Source organism: Limanda limanda, chromosome 4 (assembly GCF_963576545.1).
Source record: "Limanda limanda chromosome 4, fLimLim1.1, whole genome shotgun sequence".
NCBI classification, from domain to species: domain Eukaryota; kingdom Metazoa; phylum Chordata; class Actinopteri; order Pleuronectiformes; family Pleuronectidae; genus Limanda; species Limanda limanda.
The window spans coordinates 7,242,373-7,268,678 of record NC_083639.1 but is presented as its reverse complement, the minus strand read 5'-3'; the positions used below and the strand labels follow the sequence as shown (position 1 = coordinate 7,268,678).

Genomic DNA, 26,306 nt, shown 5'->3' with positions numbered 1-26,306 from the left:
AGGACAAATGTAGCTTTTCTGTATTTGAGGATTTATCGTAGCAAATCACACAGCTCTGTTACCTCTCTGTGCGTGAGCTAAGGTTTGCATGCAAAGCTCACATGATTGAAGCCCAACCCCCAGTTCACGCTAACACATATGTAGTGAGGATGTAGATACAAAACAGACGTGATTGCTTCTCTAATGTGTGTAAACAGCAAAACATGCAATTCTTAAAGCTACTTACCATCTTTTCTTAATGATTCAAACAAAAAAGTACGAGACTAAAGTGAAATAAATCAAATGATGACTGCGACATTCTATCACAACAACGATTAGCACTGAGCAGTCTCACACAGACTGGTACCTCCAAAGGCAGGCAACATACATATCTGTATAGATTTCACAAGTAGTTTCAATTTCTGGAGAGTCCCCAAAGATATATGTGAAAAACAGTTCTGTTTATGAAAAATGAATGTGTCTTTTACGCTCCCGGCTCCAAGTACATTAAATTATTTATCGCCAGGGTGCCTATTTTTAGGATAAAGCCAAAGTGAATCTCAACTGAACACATGAGCAGTGGTTCAGTGATGTCAGACGCAGCTAATTGACACTGACGGTTGAGTTAAAGTTTTCTGATGGATTTTTTTACCAAGGTGCCAGTTTTTGACATTTAAATATAGGAAAGCAGATCCTGGTTCACTTTGTTTTCAGGAAACATAAGACAACTATTTATTTATTATTTAAGAGAATAACACCACTCCCAATCACCAATTTAAACATTTTATTGTATCAAACAAATTTAGATTACAGATGTATTCACCGATCTATTCAAGTAAAACTGGAACAAAAACTCCCCAGATTTGATTCATGTAAATTTCACAATTACCATTCAATAACAGAACAAACATTACATGGTCCATAAATACATTGAAGAAGAAAAAACTAAAAGCTTGCACAGGAATGTTTAAAGGTCTTTCTTTGATCAACTGCTCGTACTGTGTCTGATTCATCTGCTTAAGTGACATTAATACTAGGGTGGCTTTAGTTTTCTGTTTCAGTTTTATTCTTTTGTTTTACTCTTTTGTCAGAAGTAGTAATAATGAGGTGGAGGTTATGGAAGGATTGTCACATAATCTACATGATGATGCCAAAAGAGTGATAGGAACAACAGATGAGAAAAATTGAATGAAACAGTGTGATGAAGTTTATACAAAACTAGAATTAATATGGAATATCAGTAATTGCAATTCGTGTCGGGTCATTTAAAATAATGTTTTGCTGTTTGATATAATATTGCCCAATCAACATGAAACATGGTTGATACCATATCTTAGAAATAAGGTCAAAGTGTCATGCAGGAACGTGTTTTATGACCAGGATTTAGATTAATTAAAGCGTTCAAACATCAAAAATGACAATTCAATTTGTTCGCTGGACATAAACTTGTCCTTGTTTATCCGAAGTACGTAAATTAATACAAACCCTGCTTACCTACTAGAGAAACCGTCATTTATTGTAGACCACCGATAAAAACCAACAGATATTCATACTGGAGAAAACTGAAAATTCTCGTAGCCGATTCATTATTAGAAAATATATCAACTATCAAAATACTTGACAATTAACTCTCTGCTCATGGACTAATAAATTAAATACCTAATTGTTGCAGGTCTACATGCTGTAGCAGAAAATAAACATGCATGTTATTGTCACTTGGACTTTAAGAAGACTTTTGCAGATGTCCAGGCTATTATTGTGAACATATGTATTTAAACTGTCAGTCATTGAAATCCAACTTAATGATATCAGTAGAAGTCGAAATAATAGTTTAAGTCCAAGTTATTTATGAGGTAAAAATTCATTATTATTGCTTAGATTAGGAACAAAACTTGCAGAAGTCATGGCACATGATGAGGAAAACTGCCTGACAGAATTTCAAATGGAGGATTTTCTGCCTTTGAACATTAAAGGAGACGTTAAGCATGTGAGTTGCGGTAGTGAATAATAATGACTGTGTGACTGAGACAGGTAAAAACTGATCTATTAAGAAGTAATTACAGTAGGCTAGATTTAATTTTAGACTTGTGCAGGACAGCAACAGAAACTGAATGGAATCGTCCCTTTTGACACAAAATAAAAAAAGAAACCTTTGTTGTTGATGTCGAGGTGGTAACTAAGGCCTGACTGTAGATTTTTGTATATATGCCCTGATGTTTCTAACACGTGGATCTCAACACACAATCTTCTGTCATTGTGTTGGGCTGGCTGAGCAGACTGAGCAGCATTTTGTCATCCAGGGGAAAAACTCTATTTTTCTTTCTCCAGGCTGCATTTCTTTGTCTTTTCCTCAGTCGGCTGACTAGCGCTGGATTCTGCAGCTTTTGTTCCTGCAAAATATAGACAGAAACATAAAAGACTGAGAGACAATACAAGATAAGAGAGGCTGACATGAGGGAGTAAAAATGGACTCTCGCAGCCCAGCCCTTAATACATTGTGTAACCGTTGTTTCTCTGAAAGGAAGAGAAAGAGCAATATGTGTTTTTACTGTTACTTTGTTCTCAAGAAACCAGTATGGACCAGGTGCTGAATATCGTAGCTTAATCCATAAATGTCACATGTACTTAAAAATAAATATTTACATAACAAAAAAAGCAAGACAAAAACAGTGTTTCCAAAGTTCTTGGTTTTAGGAGCTCGAAAACTCAAAACGTCTTATCTAATGTTTGTTCCTTCCAGTCTCTCTTCCTGTATCTTTTCCCATAAAGACGATTCTAACAGACAAAGTATAAGCAGAATTTTTACACTACATTTTCAACTTGCATTTCAACACCACCACCACCACCACCCACATGCAAAGAAAAAAACAATTTTCCACTGTTGTGTGTAGCTGCCTCCCAGGGTATGTCAGCCGTGGTGGAGCTCTCTGAAGTGTGGATCAAAACCTCTTCATAAATGTTTGTGAATGAGCCAGGGATTGCATGAAAACTTCCCCAGCCTGTTGAACTGTTTAACAAATCTATGAAAAGGCCATGAAGGAGACGATAGAGACGCGAGAAGGAAAAGGTTCCTGCCTATCTGTGGCTCCTTTGACTCTGATGTACCTGCTTGTGCGTTGTTTTGTTGCGATGAGGGATCTACTACACTGGCCACGCTGGAACAATCCTCTTTTTCCATGGAGAGGGGGCACTCGACTCCACCTGCAGCCTCTAATAGACTCTCCCTGGAGAATTCTGCGGGGGGGAAGAGCGACAAATAGAGGACGAGGTGATGATAGCGACTGAAACCAGAGAGAGATGAGTCCTCTTCATCACACGAGGCTGTGGATTAAAAGCTCTCGGTCGATATTTATTGTTGCGTCCTATTCCACCGTGTGTCATGAATCATGTTTCTGATATGAAAGTAATGTCGATCGATACCATGTGACATTTACAGTTGTGTTTGTTTACTCCTGCCGTGTGGATTCAAAAGGCTGAAGCCACACTCCAACGGACTGGTGTTAATGGTCATTGATTTGTTTTCCTCCGCCTTCCTTCTTCTTTTCATCTTAACTTAAAGTTTGATCAGAAGTTTGTTGGTAACAAAAGAGCAATCCTAACAAACATGGTTTCATCTTGTAACCTATTTTTTTTATTAATTACATCCGTGTCCCAATCAATTCAAATTTAATTACTTAACAATATTAATGTAATTTTTGCACTCTGGTGCTATTGCTAAAGCACCCTGTCCATTCGTGATGCATTACTTCTGGGTAATTACTAAATGTGAGAACAGTGTGGGCTGCCCTCTGTGACCATCCACTCACCCGCTATTACAGTGAATTATTTGGCAGGAGTCTAAAAGCTGACCTCTGCTTTTTGTCATAGGCTGTGCAGTATCTGGCACAGAGAGGAGGCAGTAAGAGCCGAGGCCTTTTAACAATGCAAGTGTTTGCATTAGAGGATTAGTTCTGCACTTTATTATATACGCTGAGTTGCTTTGTGGTTGACAGGCAGTTGATGCTGACACTCATGTCAACGGCAAAGGTACCTTCGGACATAGCAGGTAAGCTGTTTCCAATCTTCATGTTAAGATAAGCTAACCTGACAAGCTGCTAGCTCAAGATACATAGATCTATAGTGATGGTGGCATGGAACTATAGGCTGACACCTATTTCCATGAGGAGTTTGCATGTTCTACCTGTTTCTCCAAGGTTTTTCTCTGAGTACTCTAGTTTCCTCCAACAGGCCAAAGATCTGCAGCTTTAGTTTAGGATAACTGGAGACTCTAAATTGACCTTAAGTGAATGGGAATGTTTTTTTGTCTCCATGTTTTTGCCGGCTGATACGCTAGTAACTCTATAAACAGATTCTAGCTGCAAATGGAAAATATGTGCATGTTTATTTGCATATAGAGTAGGGAGATGAGATCCGATCACAAGTCGCCACTCAAGACCCATGTGGAGATACATGCTGATGCCTGGGTTGAACTGACCTAATCAGAGCTGTCCACTTGAAACCAGATCATCCGAGACACATGTAAACACCTGGTATGAACAGTGCTTTAGTTTCTCTCAGCCTCTTCCCCCTCGTTCTTCTCAACCTCACATTGCAGGCACAAACGTCCCCTCCAGCTAATTTCGCGCTTCCTACATCACTCCGCTTCACTTTCATCCTCTTTTCTCTCAATTCCGCACCCTTACGTCATGTTAATAAGCTTTATTTGGATTCACTCCTCTCCCTTAATATGCCTCTGCAGCTTCCTCCTCTCCCTCCCCTCGGCTCTCATCCCACCATCTGCTCTCCCATTCTCGTGGTATCACAACATCCATTTTTCAGAGGCAGCAGTCACCTCCTCATGTCCTTCGTTCGTCCAGCACTCTCATACCTTGTTGTTTCCATCCATCCATTCCTTTCTCTGCACCTTTTCTTGACCCAGACCGGTTTTGGCAGAATGCCTTTTGGCCCTCTTTCCGCATTTATTAAAGGGACAGCTCACCAATTAATGAAAATGTGCCATCAAAGTGTTAGTTAGCCTTGACATTCAAATTTGACTTGTTGGAATTATTCGAATTTTCACCATTGTGTAGCCTAAATGTCCCCTCTTCTCCTCCCTACTAGTTACTGCTGCAGTTCTCGTGAGAATTTGTGAGTATAACGAGTATAACTAAGAGGAGAGCAGGAGACATTTACTGCTGAAGAGCCATTCAAAGAGTTGCATACACACAGTTGGCTAACTTGGTTTTCTCTGTGCCAAAGTCTGTGGTAGAGTTTCAAGGAGGTTTGTGAGGCGACTGCAACGCTGCAAGCATGCAAATTAAATCAACTTACTCACTGTCTTCAAACATACCCTCCATTTGGCAGCGCAGTTTCTCAAAGGCCTCCGAAGTGGAGTCGTTGTCGTGCGGGAGCTCCTCCTCGGCGGGCATGGAGTCGGGACTGGGCCGGTCTGATAGGCAGCTCTCCGAGGAGCACTCGTCTCCGGCTCCCTGCGACTGCCTGTACAGGTGGTGCTCCACCATGAATTGCAGCTCTGAGAGGAAGCAGGTGGAGATTGGAGAGGTAGGGGGATATAAAGGGTTAACTGGGTGTGAGAGAGAGAGGATGAGAGCGGGGAGGAACAGTGAAGGTAAACTAGAAGGTATATGAAGCATCATTGGGGAGAAGGAGAAAGAGCAAGAAAAATAACATGGTGTAAGATGAAGGGAGCGATTGGGAGAGAAAAGGAGTTATGAACTACATTTAGTAAAGAGAGGTTGAAGGAAGAAGATTCTGAAGGTGGTGATTTACTGAGAAATCCATCACTTCAGACGGATATCATAGGTTAAGCCTTTTAAATAAACCAACAAGATTAAATTAACAACCTGCACTGATTAGGGGGAGTTACGTAAAGATGCATCCAAGTTTGCAGATTATTTTAATCTTCTTTTTCTACCACCATTTATCACTTTTAATCCCCTCTAGTGGGAATCTATCGCTCGAGTTTCCTCCAAACAGTGACTCATCACACTTAAAGCTGTTTATATGTGAAACTTATTGAAGAATAACCATCTTGGAGCTACACATTTCATTTATCTTCTGATTGTTGTTCCCCTGCTTTCCTTTCTTTGTTAGAAACAGGCTACATACAAAACATGAATTAATTTACTTTCGTGTAAATAGGTTTGGAGCTGCTTTACTATGACGAGAAAAGGAAACAACCTAGAGAAATGTCAGGTGCTGGAACATTTCTCAGGCTTTGTATGTATTTTGTCCGCCTCGGTTCTGCTTTTAGCAACAAAAACATCTGAGATCTGGTCAGAAAACACGAGATAATGAGTCCTTGCTGAGACAAGTGCAGCCCTGATTGGATCCAAGGTTGACATAGGCCCCCTGGAGGTAGAACACACTTTCATCAATTGCCTATTGGGCTCACCAATCAAATTCAATTTCGCTGACATTTGATCTCGAGGAGCAATTTGGAGACGGGAAATTAGACATAACATCCTATTATAGGATAGGTGGACATTTTAATAGTCTGTTTTAAAATAATTCTTACCTGACTACGTGTACATTTATTCAGTTTTTGCTTTCTGTGATAAATCCTACTGCTGTGAAAAGATACTGTTAAAAGTGACCAACTAAACGTTTATTACTTTTGTATTGGTAAATTTACTACATGTATTGATTCTATTTTGGTGATACAATGTCTGAATTAACTGCTACAACATTGTGTACCTTTTGTAATTTTCCTTTTCCCCACTCAGTGAACAGCTTGTGCAAACTCAGTAAGCTCCTTTTTTTACATTACATCTTGTTTCTCACATGTTCTCCCTGGTGGTTTAAGAGGTTGTGCTTTTGTTTCCAGGAATCTTTTTTCTTTTCTTCTGAGATGGGCTGTTTTGGGAACAGTTGCTGCCGTTGGCCTTTTTTATAACCTATGTTCGATGTGTTTGACTTGAATTTATCTTACGCACATTCCGCCACAATGAGCTACAACATCAGTTTGGTTTGAAAAGCTCAGACACAGTATTCACTTTGTCCCTATAGCTGTAGAAACATGAACACCAGCTCTCTGCCCGACCTTGTAAAGTCGCAGGGATCTAAATGATGAAGACATGCACCAGCCTCATCTTATCACCTTTTGTGTTTTGTCTTCTCCGGCAGACCCCTGTGAGCCATATGGGTGACAGTTTGAGTTTAGAATAAGACTCAGCATGAGTCCTATAAATAATACAATAGAACTAGATACAGGACATTACTGTAGCTGAGGCTGTGGCAACCTTTTGCAGAAAATGCTTGGTGGTGACTAACTGGAACAAATGTTTTATTAATTAATTTTCGTATATTTTTGCCCTATGGCAGCAAATAAAGAGAATTAAGCAAGTAAATTACGAGAAAGAGCAGCAAGAACTTAGAGCTTTACTGTTGCAATGTGTGAGCTCACACATAAAATACCAACATCACATTAAGGACGATGACAACACTGATGAGTGACACTAACCTTTCATCGTCGGATTTCCCTTTTGCCCTTTTCGTCTTTGTCGAGGGGAGTTCAACAAGGCGGCCTGTAAAACATCAACATGGCTTAACAGCTGGACAGAGAGCACCAAGATGGAACATGTTTTAATAGAAGTAGAGCTAATTAAAAAAAAAGAAAGAAGAACAGATCTCATATAATCCGGTTTCTTTAATCTTATTTCACTGAAATACAACATACAGATTAAATTACCTTGTACAGCTGGTTTGGGAGACGATCTTCATCTATTTCTGCAATAAAGAAAACAATCACTTCAGTTCTAAACACAACAAAGCGATGACAATGAGACATTCAAGGTGCACACAGACCTACAGGCAAACATGTTGTGCACCGAGTACACTCGGCCCACACACTGTGCAGGTTTCATGATGGTTTGAACAGAGCAGTGGAGCTGGAGAGCCGCTGCGTCCAGACAGTGCAGAGCAGAGTGGATTCAAGGTGACCTCCAGCCACATGGTCATCTGATACACTCGAAAAACACTGCAGTAAGTGTTTTTAACCAAGCACCGTGGGCGGAGTTACTTTATATAACTTGTGAATAAAAACAGATTCTGGATATTATTGTACTGATGAACTGTCAAGCTCTGTTTACCCAAATTCCTGAACTCCAGAAGAGTCGTAAAATTTAAATCACAAAATCCTCATACAGGCTGGGGCCGTGAAATGTTGTTGAACTGTCAAAACTGTTATTTTTACCTATAAATAACTTACTAACTTCTAAAAAACTAGCTATGGTATATTTGTGTCTGTTTCATTTCTATCATATTGCTATTCATGTGTTTTGAATGCACAATCTTGATTTTACACATAACCAGTAAAGTTTTAGATAATTGTTATCATGATAAAAAGTACATAGGAACCACGTACTTTGTGTACTTTAGTACTTCAGTAACATTCCACCATTGCAGTCCCAATATTAACCACATGTAAGATCGAAGTGTGTGAAACAGGACTCTGTGGTCCCATAGGAAACCACTGAAATTGAATAAAAATCAGTTGACTGGAGAACAGTAAAAACCATTAACTGTGATCAATAGTAAATGTGTTGAACCTGCATCCAGCACCATGTTCCAGCCTTGGAACTTTTTCTAGGACACCGCCTTGTTGCTTGGCAACCTATGCATCCCAAGGCACTAGGGGGGTTGAGTGTGTGTATGTCTGTGTGTGTGTGTGTGTGTGTGTGTGTGTGTGTGTGTGTGTGTGTGTGTGTGTGTGTGTGCCAGTGAGCATGTGCATATATTATTCCAACTTAAAAGTATTCACCAGGGTGTTCAAAATGCCAGTGAAGTGCTTGTTTCTATATTCATCATTCTCTTACTCCTTTACTCTGCAGAGAACACAAACCCAGCGGTCTTATGAAAACAGTTTGATTTCTTTTCGGAATGATTCATTTTTACTCTGTGCATGTTTACAGCCGTGCTTGAAACAGAGTATTATTTCAAGTTACTTCCATAGCTGTGACAAGGTTCATATCAGCCGATATGGATTTTGTTACAAATCAATCCCAGGAAACGGGCCAGTCAAGGGCTGTCCTTCAAGTTAGTGGGTGAAGCTTCAGATTTATAAACAGGTGATTGACAGTTATTGAAACGTTTCGGTCTAAAATTTGTTTTATCCCACCAGTGAGCTTCCCTAACAAGTATAACTCCGTCTTTACTTCCTCCTTTGCTCCCGTCATACTTGCTACAGCCACTAGAGGGCTCTGTCACTTGAACATCAACATGTTGTTGTGCAGTATTTGCTGAAACGCCCACTCATGTTGTTCTTCGTGGGAGGAAAACCTGAAACATACATGTGCATGTACGGGTTTACATGATGACACAAAGCCAGATATAGATGCATGTGTATGAATATGTAATGAATGACTATTGTTCATTACTACAGTTGTGCAACTTAGTGTGTCTTTTTTTTGTGATAATAGTTGTGTGTCCCGAATGGACTGTGATTGTTCGTTTTCAGCACCAAACTTCAGCCTAAAGAAGATGAAGTTGTCTTGACCTTGAAAAGATGAACAAAGCATATGATGGAAAATTCTTTCATTTCAGTCTTGATGATTTTACATTTTAACACGACATTTATCACTTGAGTTCTATTGTCAATTTTAAAACAGTGTATATATGATAACAGAGCAGCAGTGGCCTCATTTGAACAAGCAACATGATGGATACTGTTATAGCCTGAGGAGAAGACATGGTTGAAATATCATTTGGGTCGAGAAACATAACGTGTGGGTTTCTGGCGGCTGATATTCAGATTGATTTGTCTGCGTAACCAGGACATAGTGAGAGAAGACGCCAATAAAAAAAGCCATTTCAGCAGTGATGAGTCTGTCACATGAAGTCCCAGCCGACTGAGCGTCTGACACAAAGCCAGATGAGAACAGAGAGGGTCGTCTGACTGTAATTTAGCCGCCTGCCATGGCTGTTGTCAGTTTATAGTTGCTACACTGCATTTGATGAAGAGAAATGAGAAAAGTAGAGAAAACTCCTGAACTGTGAGTTAAGTGACAAACAAATGAGGTTACACACATGAGGTTTCTTTTTGCAGTTGTTATGGCAAAAGAATTGGGATAAAAATAAACGTTTTTCTTCTGTTGTTCTGTCCCTTCACGTACAACGTATGTGCAATTAAACTAGAATTGAAACACTGATATTATCTCCTCAAGAAGGGTAAATACATTCAAATTGTGTCACTATTTGTTACTTTAATAAACAATCTGTTGAAATTAGGACTTGGAATTACTGCGTAAAACAAGATAGTTGTTGGTGATGTTCAACCAAAATGATTGGTTGATTCTTTCCATTACGGACTTGATTTAAGTGAATAATATGAAACTACAGCGACAATCAAAACATCTAGTTTGATGATGTCCAGAAGCAGCGTGGGATCATGGGAGTTGTTGTCTTGAGCAAACATCAATGAATGGTCGTGATCCATTACAATTGACCAAGACAAACAGTGGAAGGAAATAAAAGCTAACTGGTTATTGGTTAGCAGTAAGTTTTTTCTTCGATGTACATCATCTTCCCTGGAAGTTATAGCAGATATGAGCAAAGCCCCAGGTAAAGCGGATACAACGCAAATAACAAGCGACTAAAATTGTTAAATTGAATAACAATGTGGATTTCCCTGGGTTTTAACGTTATTGGAAATGTCCAGTCCATCTTGGAAAGTTTGTTTAGAGTTTCATCCATTTGTATTTCATGTGACAGCAGCCACTATGGGATCTTTTTATTAGAGAATTGGCATAAAGAAGCAGTGTTGTTGCTGGAGCAACTCCTCATCTGGAGCAGAAGGTAATAAAGTGATTTTATGAATGTGTGAATATTCTTCCTTTGTTGTTCTTTTTTTTTATCTCAGAGAAGTTTGTACCTCTCCAGGAATCACTGCGGACATGAATCCTCCCCAAAACCCAGCTCTCCCTTCAGAGCAGATTCAAATCAGGCCAACACCGAACACAGTCCCTGCTCCCTCATTATTTAGGCCTCCGCCCCGGCTGTCTGTAGATCTGTGGTTGGTCTTCTGATGTGCTGTTTGGGTTCACAGTGCACAGGACAGAGCAATCTGCAGAGCATTAAATAATGCACGGCTCTGTCTGATGAAGGGCACACCATCATTGCACCAGCACAGCTCCTTTTCCTCATCATCATATACAGTTCTCCCCATCCCCCTCATATCTGGCACATCCTCATCCTCGCACTGTAACTGTCTCGCTCTCCGATTGTGTCTCTGAGTCTGATTAGACAACTGTCTTCGCCTCTGTTAGTCTCTGTCAACCCTTCGTCTCTTTCCTTTTTTTTCATCAATGTCTAAATCTCTCCATGACATGCTGTCCTACTCAGCATTTCTCATTTTGAAGAAAGACACAGTGCGAGGTGCAAACCAGCATGAGATGGAATCCAATCTAATAATAAACTTGACATGGACACACACAGTTCTCCTCCAATATACAATGCATTGTTCTCCAAATATTTCTGTCTGTCAATGCCGGCTGATTACAATAATTACCACCCTCCTTTCCCTGACAATATATGCAAATAAATGTTTGCCAAGACCAAATGCATTGTTGTTTTTAATTGGTGGGAGGTTATGATGCTTTTCATGTGCCTTGTCAGCTCGAAATTAAAAAAAGAAGCAATCAAAACAATAAAGAATGGGTCTGCAGCTGCCTTTTTAAATGTGATTGTGTTTTTTGCCGCAGTTTGAACTTAGAACTAAGGTTGGGGGCTGAAAAAGAATCTCGGGGCAAATGCGATGGATGAAAATTAATCAGAATATCTGTGGGTTCATTTTCATATCCCAAGTATTAAGCTCAGTTCACTAACAGTGGCTGCACACACTTCTTGCCCAAGACCGACAGAACCTGAGTATCAGATATGACTGCAGTCTCCCCGCCTATCACGGGAAAGAGTCACAATTAGAGCCGAGGCTGTGATGAGTTCTGGTTGCCTGTGAGGACGGTAAAAACTTTATGGAATATTTTGACGGCACACAGACATGGTAGGAATTCTCCCAATGGTGCCAATGGACAGAGATTAAATGATGCAACTTTGCAAAATACAAGATTAGCAACCTTGGGTGTATTCAAAAGTTTTGCTTAATTAGGAAACTTTAGCATTCTGCCACAGTGGATGTAATTAGTGTATAACACCAGTGTTATTATACAAATTATAGATAATATTCATACATGCCTTTATGGCCACTAGGGGGCTAATTGAGCTCCAAGTATTCATGACCTTGGACCTATGGGAATTTTAGTGAATTTGGAAAGTTGTGATATGTTTGCTGATTTTTTTAGAAATTACAGGTGCAAAAATATTTTTAAGTAAAATAATAATAAAGAAAAAAAGTTCATTTAGAATCTATTCAATTACACATATCCTCTTTTCTCATAACCCCTCCGGCATTCCCACAGTCTCCTCTAGTTTATATACCTTTTCCACTACACTACTGTTTTCTCTCCTCTGGTCTCTAATCTGGAGGATTACTCAGTGTTTCATCTGCACTTTCATTCAGAGATGAAAGTTGATTCGAAGAAACTCCACATGCCCATTGTCCAATTACTGCATCAAACACAGAAGCAAGCGCACTAACTCATACGCACATGCACAAAGACACTCATCAAGCACAAAGGATCAAACACAAAGTCAGCAGAATTCTATCTGTTTAGAAGACCTGTTGTCTTGTTGTTTTCAAGATAAAAACATGAAGGAGGTGAAGTCTTAGTGATAGAAAAGTTGTGAAAATATGTGTCACTGGCAGTCGCTGCTGGTATAAATAACACTCTGTTTTCCTCACCAGGTGAAAATGAGTCGTTCTGCCCTGTATTCCCAACTGATCCTCTCTTACTGTAATTCTGCAGTGAGTTACACACACAGCGAGTCAGTGGATGACTCATAGAGCAGGATAACTCTGGGGAGCTCTGCTGTGTTTGATCAGCAAGATCCCATGAGAGACACACACACATACACACACACTTACAGATGTTGTTGTTGTTCTTTTGATGCACAATAAGATCGAGATGCAGCATCAGGCCTAATACAAATGCGTATGAGTGTGTGAAACATATTCGTGGCTGTAACTTGTTATTGTGCAGTTCTATGTTCTTGTGTTAGGTTAAGATTAGGATAAGAATCATTTTGATTTATTAAAATATTATTGTTATTACAACTAGTGTCAGTTCTAAACCTACCTGCCTGGAATGGACTGTTTTCTTGGTCTGTGCCGTCCGTTACTTGTCGTAAACGCGCTACTGTCGTGATCTTCAATGTCACTTATGATATGAATCTCAGCCTCCGCTGTGTAGCAGTGGAAGGTTTATCGATTTTTAAACGTATCCTATGTCCAGACTGCATCTAGTTCAAAACTGCAGTACGCATGTCTAGTGTGAAGCTAAAAAGAATAACAGTTCTCGATGTGCGTTCCACATACAGGCAGACTGAGACTTTAATATATTTCCGTCTCATAAACATTTCTCCACATTCAAACATGAAATCTCAGAGGATCATCCACAGTGTGTGGGAGTATCTCTTAAAAAATGGTATTGGTCTGAATAATATATCTTGTAAGCTTATCAAAGCCAGTAAACAGCTATAAATAAATAAAATATATGTAAAAATTATTAAAACACATTTACAAAATAGGGAGACGTTTTCCCCTCCAGACTCTTGCACTCGTCTAGTTTTCCAAACCTGGTATGTTCCTGCAAAGCTCAGCATCAGAATCGACCCCTTAACTCCAATTATCTTTAAATCAATTCTGGACTCAACCCATGACCCGCAGTAAACCCAGAGAAATACGCTCTGAGCTGCTGCTGAGCAGAGCAATGCAAGTCTGAAGTAATTCAGGACAGAAAACTAAATTAATCATGAAAACAATAAACTAACCAAACAAGATGAATTGATAAACAGATGTCAGAAGACGATGCAGGCATAGGCGCTCTATACGATTTCAGTCATTCACTCCCACACGTGTTTCCTCTTCCTCAGAGCAGCTGCTAACATCACACCTCTCCAGAAATGTGTGTAATGTTACACACATGCGATCACAACAGGGATACCGTCATTAATTATTCAAGGCTAGAGACAAGACACCAGGATTTAACTGTTAACTGACCTCCCGTGCATCTCAGACATCAGGAAGCATTTCTCAAGTGTTCACAGTTTACACAGAGAGACACTCTAAACAAAAGCTGCAGATTCTTCACTGAGGATATCTTTTTATTTTGAGATTTAAGATATCTTTGAATAAGCAGATGAGAAGCAAAGCCACAGAGTTCCAACTGAATTATTTCACTTGTATTAATTAACACAGTTTGCAGATTTACAACCGGAGTCAGTGTCCGTGCCGGCAGCCGCAACACCAAGGTAAACAAGAACTCTCTGTTCTCAACAGAGACAGCTCCTCACCTTCAATATTTTAAACTGAAAATAAAATTACTTTTGAGACAAAAATAAATAACTAACTAAAGACCTCTATTATCATGCTGTCACTTCTGTGACAAATATCTCTTAAGCCATGTCAGTTTCTTCGGAGCAATGGGATAAAAAGTGTGTGTGTGTGTGTGTGTGTGTGTGTGTGTGTGTGTGTTTGTGTGTGTGTGTGTGTGTTTCAGTTTCTCACCAGGTGAGGACTGATCGCTGGATGCCACTAACGTAGCAGGAGTGGGTCTGCGTCGTCTGATCTGAAAAAAAGTGGAACAATGTCATGCTGGAGGTCATTTTAATCCTTGGACAAAGAAAAACAGGTTGCATTCTAAATGTTTTGCTGCCATGCCAGGAAGATATTAAAGTTTGCAGTGTTTTGAAGTATCTAAATCCCCCAAAACATTTTCTTTCTCTACTTACACACAGACCCTCCATTGGGGTTTATTGGCACCAAAAAATGCAAAGCCGTACACTGAAATGTGCATATTCTACAAACAAGACCGGTAGGGGATTCTAGTCCTGTTCTGTCAGGTCCAGGATTATGGTTATCTTTACACAGAGCAGCATCCACTGTCCCCTGTGACGCTGGCAGCCCATAACACAGTGTGTGTTCCATATTTTGGGTTTGGGAGTCAGTTTGCAGACGTCTGAGCTGTGAGTGAGCAGAGCTGCATCTCCCACTGCTGCGCTGGGAGATCTGCAGGGCAAACTGCCACCACCTACTTGCTTCTTGGCTCATGATTAGTGGAGTGTAGAAGTTGTAGAGCGTCCTGGGATCGTATATGAAAAGACGAGCACAATTCACTGAGCTGTTCAGCAGTTCGTGTTCAAACCTCAAATCTCTGTGGGTAGAAATACTAGAGCTATGATGCAAAACCAGTGTTATTTCAGGACCCTGGTTTCAATTAAAAGCATGGCATCAAAATTAACAACAAGGAAAATTACCCTCCATTTTAAATAAGAGTTCAAATAAATAGTGATCGTTTTGCTGTCATGTCTTCATTTGCGTTGTAGGTATCCAACAGAAAAACAGAGATTCCTCCTCTTGTATAATAATATGAAGACGTCAGCCATGTTGAGCACTTTTTCACCGAAGAACCTTGTAAGTTAATTTAACAACATGCAGTAAAGTTATTTATATAGAAATATGTGTTATATTTGCAAACTGTAATAATTATACAGTCATATTTTGCTTGCAAACTTTTATAATGGTTGCACACTCTGACCCACTAATGTTACAAATCAACTGCTCCATGTGAGAGTTTACAAAATAAATTACTTCTCCATAAACTCTAAAAGGCTGTGATAGTGAAATTCAATTAGACAGGCAATTATTCAAACACACACACACACACACATACAGATAGATACACTCCTTACACAGAGCTGACAAAGTGCTGATGAACACTAGAAGTGGTGCGAGCTCCAGTTCTCCATCCATCTTTTTTAAATGCTGCTTCTGCACTAAAAATCAAAGCCGTTTTACTTCAGCCGACACAGTGAAGCATCACACTCGCATTTTAGGTGACATTTGAAGTCGATCATTTAGATAAATTTAGACATTTGAGATGAGAAATTAATGATCAAAGTTTTTGGAAAAGACAGAGAGCAACAAAAGTTTGAGCTGTGATGTGAAAATGACTTTATAATGGGAAGATAGGAGACAGAGACTCCTCTTTATCACGACCGATTTCAAAGTAAAATCCTCAAAGTTAAAATAATTGGATTAATATCCCCATGTGCAGGTTTGACTTTTAGGCTTTCAATATAATTCGAGAGGGAAATCTTGAAATTGACCAAAATAGCAGGAAGCACACACACAGCCTGAGTGAAAAATCTGAAGTTTGAGCCGTGCACGGTGTGAAAGCTGATCTGCTAATGGCACCACAGTCACACTATGGCACTAATGACATGAAATAATTATGCAACTTTAACAATAATGTGCAGTTATGAAAAACGAGCAGTCACTTGAATTTCAGCAGCAAGGTCTAATTGGGTATTCAGATTTGAAGAGACTTCATTATCTTCGGAATCACAGCGTTGGATCACAGGAAGGCTGCGTGAATAACAAGCAGCACTCGGTGCCTTTTCTTTTCTTGCACAGGCGAGAGGAGATGTGGTTCTGCTTTGTGCGCTTGTCCATGAAAACTGCTGAACTCACATCCTGAGACGCATGTCAACTATTCAGTGTTGCCTGACCTGTGCTGTTCTCTCTTTCCGCGTCCATGCACAGGGTCTCAAATGGTAATAGCTTCTTGGCATGTATAACCACGAATAAATCCAGGTATTCCCAGGATGCAGGGTTTAAAGACGGTGATTCAGTGGCTTAATTGCACACAAATCTGAAAAGGATTCTGAAGGTGTAGCTGCACCTGCATGTTTTCTGAGAATGTAAATGCATGATCACTGCATTGAAGGAAACTGAAAAACACTGTGTCCTAGAAATTATGTTAATTGGGTGAGTGTTTTACTGCAGTAATACTACGAGGGGTTATTGGAAGGCAAGATGGAATATTTAAAATGCTGTCTGCAAACATTTTACTGATGCGTTCACTATCAACATTTTTTGACTTGACATATGAAATTCGAAAAAACTTCAATAAGCTGCCATAACATTTCTCATAACATCCAGGGGTTGAACAGGGCACGAAACAGAAGGATTCTCCCAAACACATATACGATTTTTAAGTCAAAGACAAAAAATAAATGCCTTATTTTTTCTTTTTCTGGTTGCATGATGGAGCTTAAATGTTTTTTTTTGTTGAACAGAAATTAGAATCTTACCTATGGAGCCTACAACAGGAGATCATGTTGCGTTGTCATATCAGGTGTGATTTACAGTTTGAATACAGTAGCTGAATACGATTGCTTTGAACCATGCAGTCTGTTGTTTTTGAATATGCTGACAACACTTACAGCTTAGAATAATCTTCAGGATCTTTTCAATCTTGTTACTTTGGGTAAATATAGATACTTTTGAAATCCATTTAGACGAGTGATGAGAACTTTGGTTTAACAATGAAATCACTTTAACTTATAATGTTACGTAAAAAGTCAATTCATTTGAAAAATCTCACTAACAAAATAACTAAAATCTACCAATCTTCTTGTTAAAAAATATTTTGTCCCACGTTTTAACCCGCACCTGGTAACTACAGTCATAGTATATGTTATATATCAGAGAGGTAAGAGGCCACTAATACTACAGTCATCAAAACGTTATACGAGAAAACCCTTCATGAATATAAACAGTCCTGAGGTGAAACTCTGTACAAATCAATACGTCAGTTTTTACTCTCCTAGATTCATGGGTCAATGAACTCTAACTCTAGTGTTTACTCCAAATCTGTTTACAAATATCTGAGCCGTGTGTGGGGGGGGTTTTGTTCCATCATGCCGGCCCACATTCAAGCACAACATCTGGGTAGAACTGATTATACCAAGAGTCATTGTTATTCTCGTCAGAGAACCCCCCCCCCCCCGATCCTTCGCTCACACAAATACCACCGCTCACTGGACAGACTCAACCTTCAAACCATAATGCCTGCCTTTCAACCCACAGTCCATTTGAATGCAGTTCCGGCACGCCACACAGCAAACGGACAAAAACAGCCTTCATAGTGATGGGTGGATATGAAAAGCCGTCAATGCCTGATATTCTTGAGGCGCGGGGGCATTGCACACAATACCCTCGGCTGGAAAATATAGGTCAAGACAAGAGAAGGCAAATTTTCCCAGCAGACCCCGAAGGTGGGCATATCCTGTTTGTTACAAAACTTTATTTCAAGCCAAAGAAAGCACCTGACAACAAATACTTTCAACATGACAAAGATGGGAAATACAAAACTCCATTGCATCTACCTTACTTTGTATGTAAATACTAAATCTGCATTGTTATCTGACCTCTATTACAAACTTGTATTTGTGCTTGTTAAGTCTCTTTCTCTTTTTTAGCTTTTAATCTTTTTAACACTATTCTTCTACCAAACGCTGGATTCCTTTTGTCTTGCTGTGGTAAGTGTGCTGTTTTATCAATCGTTGTGTTTGGTGAGTAAAATTAAGACCATGTATCATTACAGCTGTGTGAGAGTGGAATTCAAATTTGCTTAATTACAGTTAGGGAACTTTATCCACCGCCTGGAGTCAAAGCTCCAAAAACAGGATAATCTGCTTGATGACTCTCTCTATAGCTGATATCCGAGCAAAACATATTTTACAACATACATTTTGCCGAATGACCCGCCGTCATGCTGCTCCTACATGTTCCTTCACAGCACTCGCCTTACCATCACATGCTGGGCTCTCGTCTGCAGTCCACATCAATCCCTATTAAACTCCATCAAGTCTGGCAGCAACGGGAAGGTAGAGTGCTTTTAATTCTAAATGCCACTCTTGCTGTCAAGCTGCTCAAACACAAACCTCCCTGATGGTCTTGAATTCCCTGGCTGGGCTCGACTACTAACAGTGGCAATGTACTGGCCCACCAGGAGGCACTTACATCTAAAGGGAGCGGGCTGGAAGCAGTGGGATCTGACACTCCTGCACTCAAACTGGACCATGCAACACCGCGGACCCTGAGACCCTGACCATCTGTCAGGCTCATTTCAGCAAGGATTGACCATCGCCCATTTCCATTTACCTGTTATAATCAGCAAGTTACACCAGGCTGCAATAGACTTGGCAGTGTGTTATTCAGAAAATAGTCAGAGCCTTTCTTCTGATTGGCTGACCAACCTGTTGATGCAAGGGCTTTGTGACAGAGGAGATATAAAACTACTATTAGGTGCATCAAACCACAAATGTTTATCTTCTGCTGGATATTAAAACTACAAAAACGACACTATTTTTCATGTAATATGGTTTGAAGTAGACTTGACCTTGTAAGCTTCTCATGAAATACCCAAACAAATTAACTGAGGTGAAAAAGGAGGGAATAGGGTTAGTAGGTAAAAATCCTGACGTGTACAGACTTTTCTTCCTGACCATGATTTGCCTTTGAGAAATGACGTGATAGTTCTGTAATCCCTGCGTTATCAGCTCCGTGACCTTCAGTGAAACATTGTGTTTCCACGGGTCAGTACGCAGAATGAAGAAAGGACATTCGATATGAATTCTTGGAAAAAAAGGTAAAAGAAAACCTCCCTTATCCTTCGTATGGGTTTGGACAAGGCACCACTGAGCTGTCAAGGAATCAGAAGAATTTAGAACAAAGCACCGCTCAGTACTTCATCAGAGGATTCATGGGATTCTTCGTATTTCATCTTGTCATTTGAAATATGATCTTGACGTTTGTCGGGCTAAAATCAGAGCTCAGCCATTATAAATCCTCAGCGCCTCCAGTTTGCTCTCATTTACTTCTGAATAGAAAGAATTATCTTATTCACAGAATTCCGAACACTGATAATTCACTTTCCTCTCATTCTCTTCCTTCCGTCCTCAGGCATCAATCTCATTCTCTATCAAGTGAGAAGGAAAAGTATGATTTCTATTTCTAAATTCTCAGTATCTATTTCTATTTAATATCTCGACCAGCTGCAGATGGAGAGCAGGGGAGTAAGATGCAACACACATGCTGTAATCTATTCTCTGTAATAGATCCAGGGAGATTTGAAATGTAAATACTAGTTTTTGCTGTAAAATATAACTGCTGCATTAAACATAATGTAAGTTATCTGCTCATTTCCGGAAAATTGTACAATCTGTCTGTCGTGACAAAACCAAAACCAAATGTGAACAGGACCTGTCAACTTAACAGACCACTCTATAGTCCCTAAAACCTAATGTAGAGGGAGGGCTCCTCATTTTGGGAAATAAAAGTCTGTGCTTCCTTGCTGAGATTGAGATTGAGACTCACACTACTCTCATCTTCTACATATTATTTACCCGGAGCTAGAAAGTTAGTTTAGCATAAAGACGAGGAGCAGGGAGATACAGGTAGACTGTCTCTACCGAGAAAAAGTCCACCAGCACCATTAATTCACACTGAAAAGATCTCTGCAAAAGAAACAGTCCCTCTCATTGGTTCTGATGGGAACTGCAGGGGGAGTCCATCAAAGCATGATTCTCTTTGGGTTCAACCTGGCATCATTTTTGCCGCAATGCAATGTGACGCAATCCAGAAAGAAAAAAACAGTCCTGGTGTAATGGTGTGAAGAGTGAACCTGCAGATTTTTTCTGTTTATCACTTAATGAAGGACAAGATTATATCTTTATTTTTTATTACTCATTCATTTGTAATACGCTGAACCATGTACAGATTTGATTCTGGTGTGATTCCCACCGAAGTTGATTTATTTTCAGGCTATTTGCTTTAGATTTAACAAATTGATATTTTTATTGATCTCATCTGTATGACCCATCTAACTCTGCAAGAAAGCAAATGATCATATTCACAAAATGTCAAGCTCTTCCTTCAAATACTTCAAACGGATAAAATGCTACTAATATATTGTACAAAATGTGGTATATTCTGTTTGAAATAAACATCATTAAGTCTCAACCTCTATCAGTTACAGTCAGTTTGTGCTGTGAGGTGAAGAGTGAGCTCTAACGGGAGGCTGTGATAAGGGGGGACACTCTGTATCTGTGTGCGGATAAGAGGATGAGTGTGTGCTGCTGTGAGGATCTGACCTCGGGGGGGCTGTTCTGACAGACGTGCAGTTCTCCGCAGGCTGATTCACCATGCTGGGGGGTGTCAGGCTGCAAGGATTGCTGAACCATGGGTCAAAGTCCCTCTGTGCCACATTCATAAAACAGTGATCTCAGAATAAATTCAAAAAGGGTCCCGGTGCTAATCAGCCAAGCTTTGGTCAGGCTCATTGAGGCTGAGACACTCTCTTGAGATTTTATTTTGTAGAAGAAGTAAACAGAATTTCCTTTGTGTACAGATAGAAGAACGACCTGTGTGTTGTTGAAGGGGAGGAGCTAAACACGAGGCTGGAGGTGGTTAAGATCTGAGACAGAAGACACCCAGACACAAACGAGGCAGACAGAGAGACACAACTACAACTGAACCTTTCAAACAGATAATTTGCTCTAGAGCTGCACAGACACATCAGAAGACACAAGCGAACAACTACAACCACAAAAATACCAAATTTACCAGAGGCATCAATGTACAGAGAGCGTTCCTAATTTCACTCGGTTAATTACACACCAACGTAATTAGCTCCAAGCCAAACACAAATTAATACGACAATCCAACCTTCATGCTCATCCGCTGCTAGTTTGATTAAAGTTATGATCCTGATTTTCTCAGTCCTGATTGATTTGTGAAGTGCTAATATGACAGCAAACACAACTACAACAACAGTCAAACAAACCAACGCTGCTCATTTCAATGTGAGCAGCCAGGAACCAACTCTCATGCTGCAACTTTTAAAACTGATCCACTTTTACGAAATGCTCAAAATGACCATGTGCTGAACATTTTGATGATTGTTGTGTCAACACTAAAAAGGTAACACATACATAAATTTGTTTTGATGTGAAGCAGTAAAGCAGCCGCTTTTATCTTATTTCCTAAAATCCTCTTCATATCCAGATAGCCATCAAAAAATGAAGTCGTCTGAAATAAAAAATACTGGTGTCTGTAATAAACACGATTTCCATTTGGACCGAAATGATTGGCTGGCGTACCTGTCTGTCACTAACAGACCCGCCTGCCTGAGCTCATTCTGCCCATTCTCTCACTGAACACATACAAACAACATACATCGCTTTCCCAGGATTACCAACCCTAGCTTTAGTTGAAAAAAATCTAAGAATTGGGTTTTATTTTAGAAAAATCTAAAGAATTCCGAGTGCTATAAATGCTGCTGTTTTCCGTTCTGAGACAAAAAATTGTGTCAAACTCTTCGTTCAAGTCGTTATTTCAAAAAGCAACTTGAGCGTGAAGGTTTTTTATCGGCAAGGACGTGATGCACCTGCCCATCTGTTTTGAAGTTGTTTTTCTTTCCTCCATTGAAACTCTCTCTGCGGAGTATAAACCTCTTCAAAGAGATGACAGACGTATTTAACCTGCAGTAAAAAGAGCATCTCTCCAGTCACAGAGCAGCATTCACATCCCTCCAGACTGCAGCTGCTGACGTGACAGGCTGAGGAGCGTCGGCTGACATTTACTGAAAGTACACTACAATCCATCGAAACCCCTTTACTACACAAACAGCTACCATTCATCTTACTGTGTGCCTCCTAAATACAATTGACCTTTATTCACAGGAGACATTTTGGGTGCAATTAATAATAATTACAAAGGATGCATTATATTTAAGGCAGCTAGCTGGGATTTGTTATTGTTCATGCTGTGTCACTAATGGGACTTTAATGTATCTGAGCCATTCTTAATGAGATTTGTGCTTTGCCTGACATGTGTGTTTTGAAAGGAATCAGTCGGCTGCACCTGTGATTTATTTATTGATCTGAATCACTTTGAAGAGATCTGTTTTCATGTTACAGTGTTTCATTGTTGTTAGTCAGTAGAAATCTATGTATTTGGCGTTTATGACCTCTGCCAAGGAGATTATGTCTACCGTCCATTGGTTTGTTTGTTAGTTGGTATATTTGTCTCAGGATTATGCAAAAAACGGATTTCAAAGAAACTTAGTGGAAGGATGGGACAGGGTCCAAGAAACAGCCTATTCAAGTTTGATGTACATCCATTTGTTTAATTGCGAGATGTTTGGCGTTTAATGACATTTTCACAAATTTCTCAGGAGAGTGATTCGTGAATCTAGATTTCGTTTTTTAATCAGGCATATTTAGCGGACTGATATCTATAATTGTGTGAGTTTAATGCAACTTGATTGAATTTAAAGGGCTGATTGGTTGAGTGTCATTGTAGTTGGTAGGTAGGTTGATTTGTTTGTTGTTTGTTTTTTTGTTTTTTTGGTTGGTTAGTTAGTTGGTTAGTTGGATTCTTTGTCTGAAGGATTACACAAAAACTAAATGGATTTAAATGTGGTTTCATAAGGGAGTATGATTTTTCCAGCTGATGTAAGTAAAAAAAAACTGTTACTACAGCCAACGTGTAGCTGAGATAATGTTGATGAAGAATACACTGTTTCTTTAATAGTTATGTGTCCAAATAAATTTGAGTGCCATTCTACAGCCAATGTAAAACCATAGGACCTGAAAACTAAGTGTGGGCATGGAGATGGCTGGGAGAGCACCTCCACCTGTACCAGAGGATCAGTCAGCGCTGGGCTGTTAGCTCAGTGATCCCCAGGTTTAAAAGGCAGCCGACACACATGTGGAAAGACACATGACAAGACTGAAATGGTTTTAAGGAGGACAATTTATGTTTAGTTGAACATTATGTTTCCTCACGTGTGTCGTAGTCACTGCTGCCTTTTAAATCCAGGGAGATTTATTGGCCAACTAGTCTCAGCTGCTCCAATCCCCTCTCCCTGCTCACTGAGCCACCTCCACACTAAGTGTGAGTATTTTTATAGGTACTGCAGAGTAAAATGTGATGTTACACTGAGAGCTGGAGCGTTATAGACCGTCACGACAGGCCAATGGACAAATAGGAGAAACGGACAAATAGCTGGAACAGTCAAAATCAATGATATTACAGGTTGCCTTTTGGATTGTAAGACTATAAACCATGACAAAGAATGTGAAAATGATTTGTGCATTAAAGCTCTTTTCCTTTCTGTGGGGATTGAAGTTACTTTACTTAAGCACAAGTGATTTCCTCCTTGTCTGCAGAGGAGATGTGATTGATGAAAAGGTTTTTTGATATGATTTCTGCAGGTTTCATTCACGTTATATCTCAGGTGTTTGTTCCTCAAGTCCTTCACACTTGACTTAACCTCTTGCTCAGATGCATGTACCCACCAACAACATTCATTCTCCATATCTGAGCCTTCCAACCCTACTGTCCGCACATTAACAAACATAGCAAAAATACAATTTAAACCTCCAGAAAATCATTCCCATCAGAATTGTCACCCAAATTTTATTTCTTTGTTGACGACCTAAATAGCCCTTTACAGCTACTTACTTGACGTTCTTACTTGATGGGAAACTAACCTTGTCCCTTCTCCCCAACCATCCCACAAAAATGTCCTGACAGGGTCAAACTCAGACTCGCACACACTGAGCACCATGCACAGACGAGGCCTCCCAACTTCCTCAGTCCCTGTGGGGCAAAGAGTGAACAGCAGGGAGAACGATAGAGAGTGGGGGGGGCAGACATAGACGCGGGGGTAGTCAGTTTACTTGAGGCTCATTCATAATGAATGGCCAGTCCCGGTCATATTATATTTATGAAATTGAGAAAGTGGGACACGTCTTGTCACTGTATTCTCCGCAGGCACATGAACTGCACCCACCCGGCCACCAATATCATCTTATGTCATAGAGTGACGATGGGTTTACAGGATCCAAAAACACATGATACAATTACTTATTGTATTGTTTAATCTTTTCAAACTTCTGCTGTGATAGTGGTCAAGCTACCTACTACAGAGCTTGAGATCAACGTGAAGGAGTTATCCCATCGCTGATAGACGTTTGATGTGTTTCTCTTGTGACACCACGCATGTTCTGTCAGTATCTCCCTGCCGTACAGTAGCTCACACCCAAAACAACACCGAGCCCCTGGAGATGCGTCCGTGCACTGCAACACTCCGTCTCGACCCTGCTGAGTGTGTCTCTAACAACCTGCTACTCAGCGACAGGAAAAAAAATCAATCTTAAATTCATCATTTTCACTGCAGGGCTGCATTTAAAAACACGCTGCCTGCTAATTAGGTGCGTGAGAGTAATAAGATACTGATGATGTGGTTTCTGTGGAGCAGCAATTCATCATTTGTACTGCGTTTCTTTTTTTCCATTCCAGTTGAGTTGCTGAGAAACTGCAAATGCTGAATTTAATGACTGAATTAAATCTTTCTCAGTGTTTTTTTTCCCAATATTCTCTAAGTGACAGGTTTATCCTCTTTAATATTTTCCACAATAATGCCACTAAATGTTTAATGATGTCACTGATGCCTTAAAAGCCAGAAGGTCCCACATCCTCCCCTCCTCTCCTCACCTGTTCAGATGCCTCTGGGTCCAGGTGGGGGTCCAGGAGGGGGACGGTGAACTGTATCTTCCTGGGGCTCCCGGTTTCCATGGTGGCACTGTCTGCTGGAGAGGAGGACAGGGCAAAGAGGAGGAGAGGAGGATCCGTACAAGAGAAAAGGAGAGTAAAGAGCTCAGTGAAGCTTGGCTGAAACAGGGAAAGGAGTGGGCTCCAGTTTAGGAGAAGAAAAAAAGTTTCAATGTGACAATTTCCTGCTCTTCAGTTTTATCTCTTGACACACTTTTCCCTGATTGTCTGGGCTTGTTGGCAGCGTGCTTCTATTCTAATGTCTGCTCTCTGCTCTACCCTCAGCACCTGCCTCTGCTGTGGCTTCACTCTCCTTCCTCTCTGCCTCTCCCCGGCTCACAGCACTGAGGCAAGGGCATTCTGGGCGAGAAACTCCTCTCCTCTGCTGTCATTCGCTGCGGCTGACTCCCTTTCACACCAAGTCCCACCCTCTCTTCATGTTTCTTCCTGTCGGTATTGGATGTCTGAGATCAGGGCTGTTCTGCGGCAGTGCCTGCACAGATGGGCAAGTGAGGATGACAAAGACATACTCTCTCTCTCTCTCTCTCTCTCTCTCTCTCTCTCTCTCTCTCTCTCTCTCTCTCTCTCTCTCTCTCTCTCTCTCTCTGGGATGAGTTGGAGAGATGCATCATCCGGCTTCTGCTTGAAGACAAACTATTTTTATATCACCTTCCTACACATGCATAAGTAAAAACAGTTCCTCACTCAGAATGAGTCACACGCACACGACTCTCTCTCACCCCTCAGTTGTATTTAGATGCACGGTGTGTGGTTGTAAACCTGAGAATATTCAGCACAAAGGCAG

At 40.3% G+C, this 26,306-nt stretch overlaps 1 protein-coding gene across 1 annotated transcript; it reads right to left on the bottom strand.

Moving 5' to 3' along the window:
- Positions 1-2,289: 2,289 nt before the first annotated feature.
- Positions 2,290-25,525, bottom strand: LOC132999346 (protein phosphatase 1 regulatory subunit 1A-like). The gene is made up of 7 exons (XM_061068999.1): positions 25,445-25,525; positions 14,600-14,660; positions 7,670-7,707; positions 7,442-7,505; positions 5,309-5,491; positions 3,085-3,213; positions 2,290-2,369 (listed from the first exon to the last, which is right to left on the bottom strand). The coding sequence occupies exons 1-7, from the start codon at positions 25,523-25,525 to the stop codon at positions 2,290-2,292; spliced, it is 636 nt and encodes a 211-aa protein (XP_060924982.1).
- Between the last annotated feature and the right edge of the window lie 781 nt (positions 25,526-26,306).

Bases quoted from the DNA above. Each gene is read 5' to 3' on its own strand.
- LOC132999346 (XM_061068999.1), bottom strand. From the start codon at position 25,525: ATGGAAACCGGGAGCCCCAGGAAGATACAGTTCACCGTCCCCCTCCTG. The intron at 14,661-25,444 runs GTGAGGAGAGGA...ACTTTTTTTCAG, and splicing joins ACCCAGAGGCATCTGAACAG to ATCAGACGACGCAGACCCAC. The intron at 2,370-3,084 runs GTACATCAGAGT...TATATTTTGCAG, and splicing joins ACAAAACAACGCACAAGCAG to GAACAAAAGCTGCAGAATCC.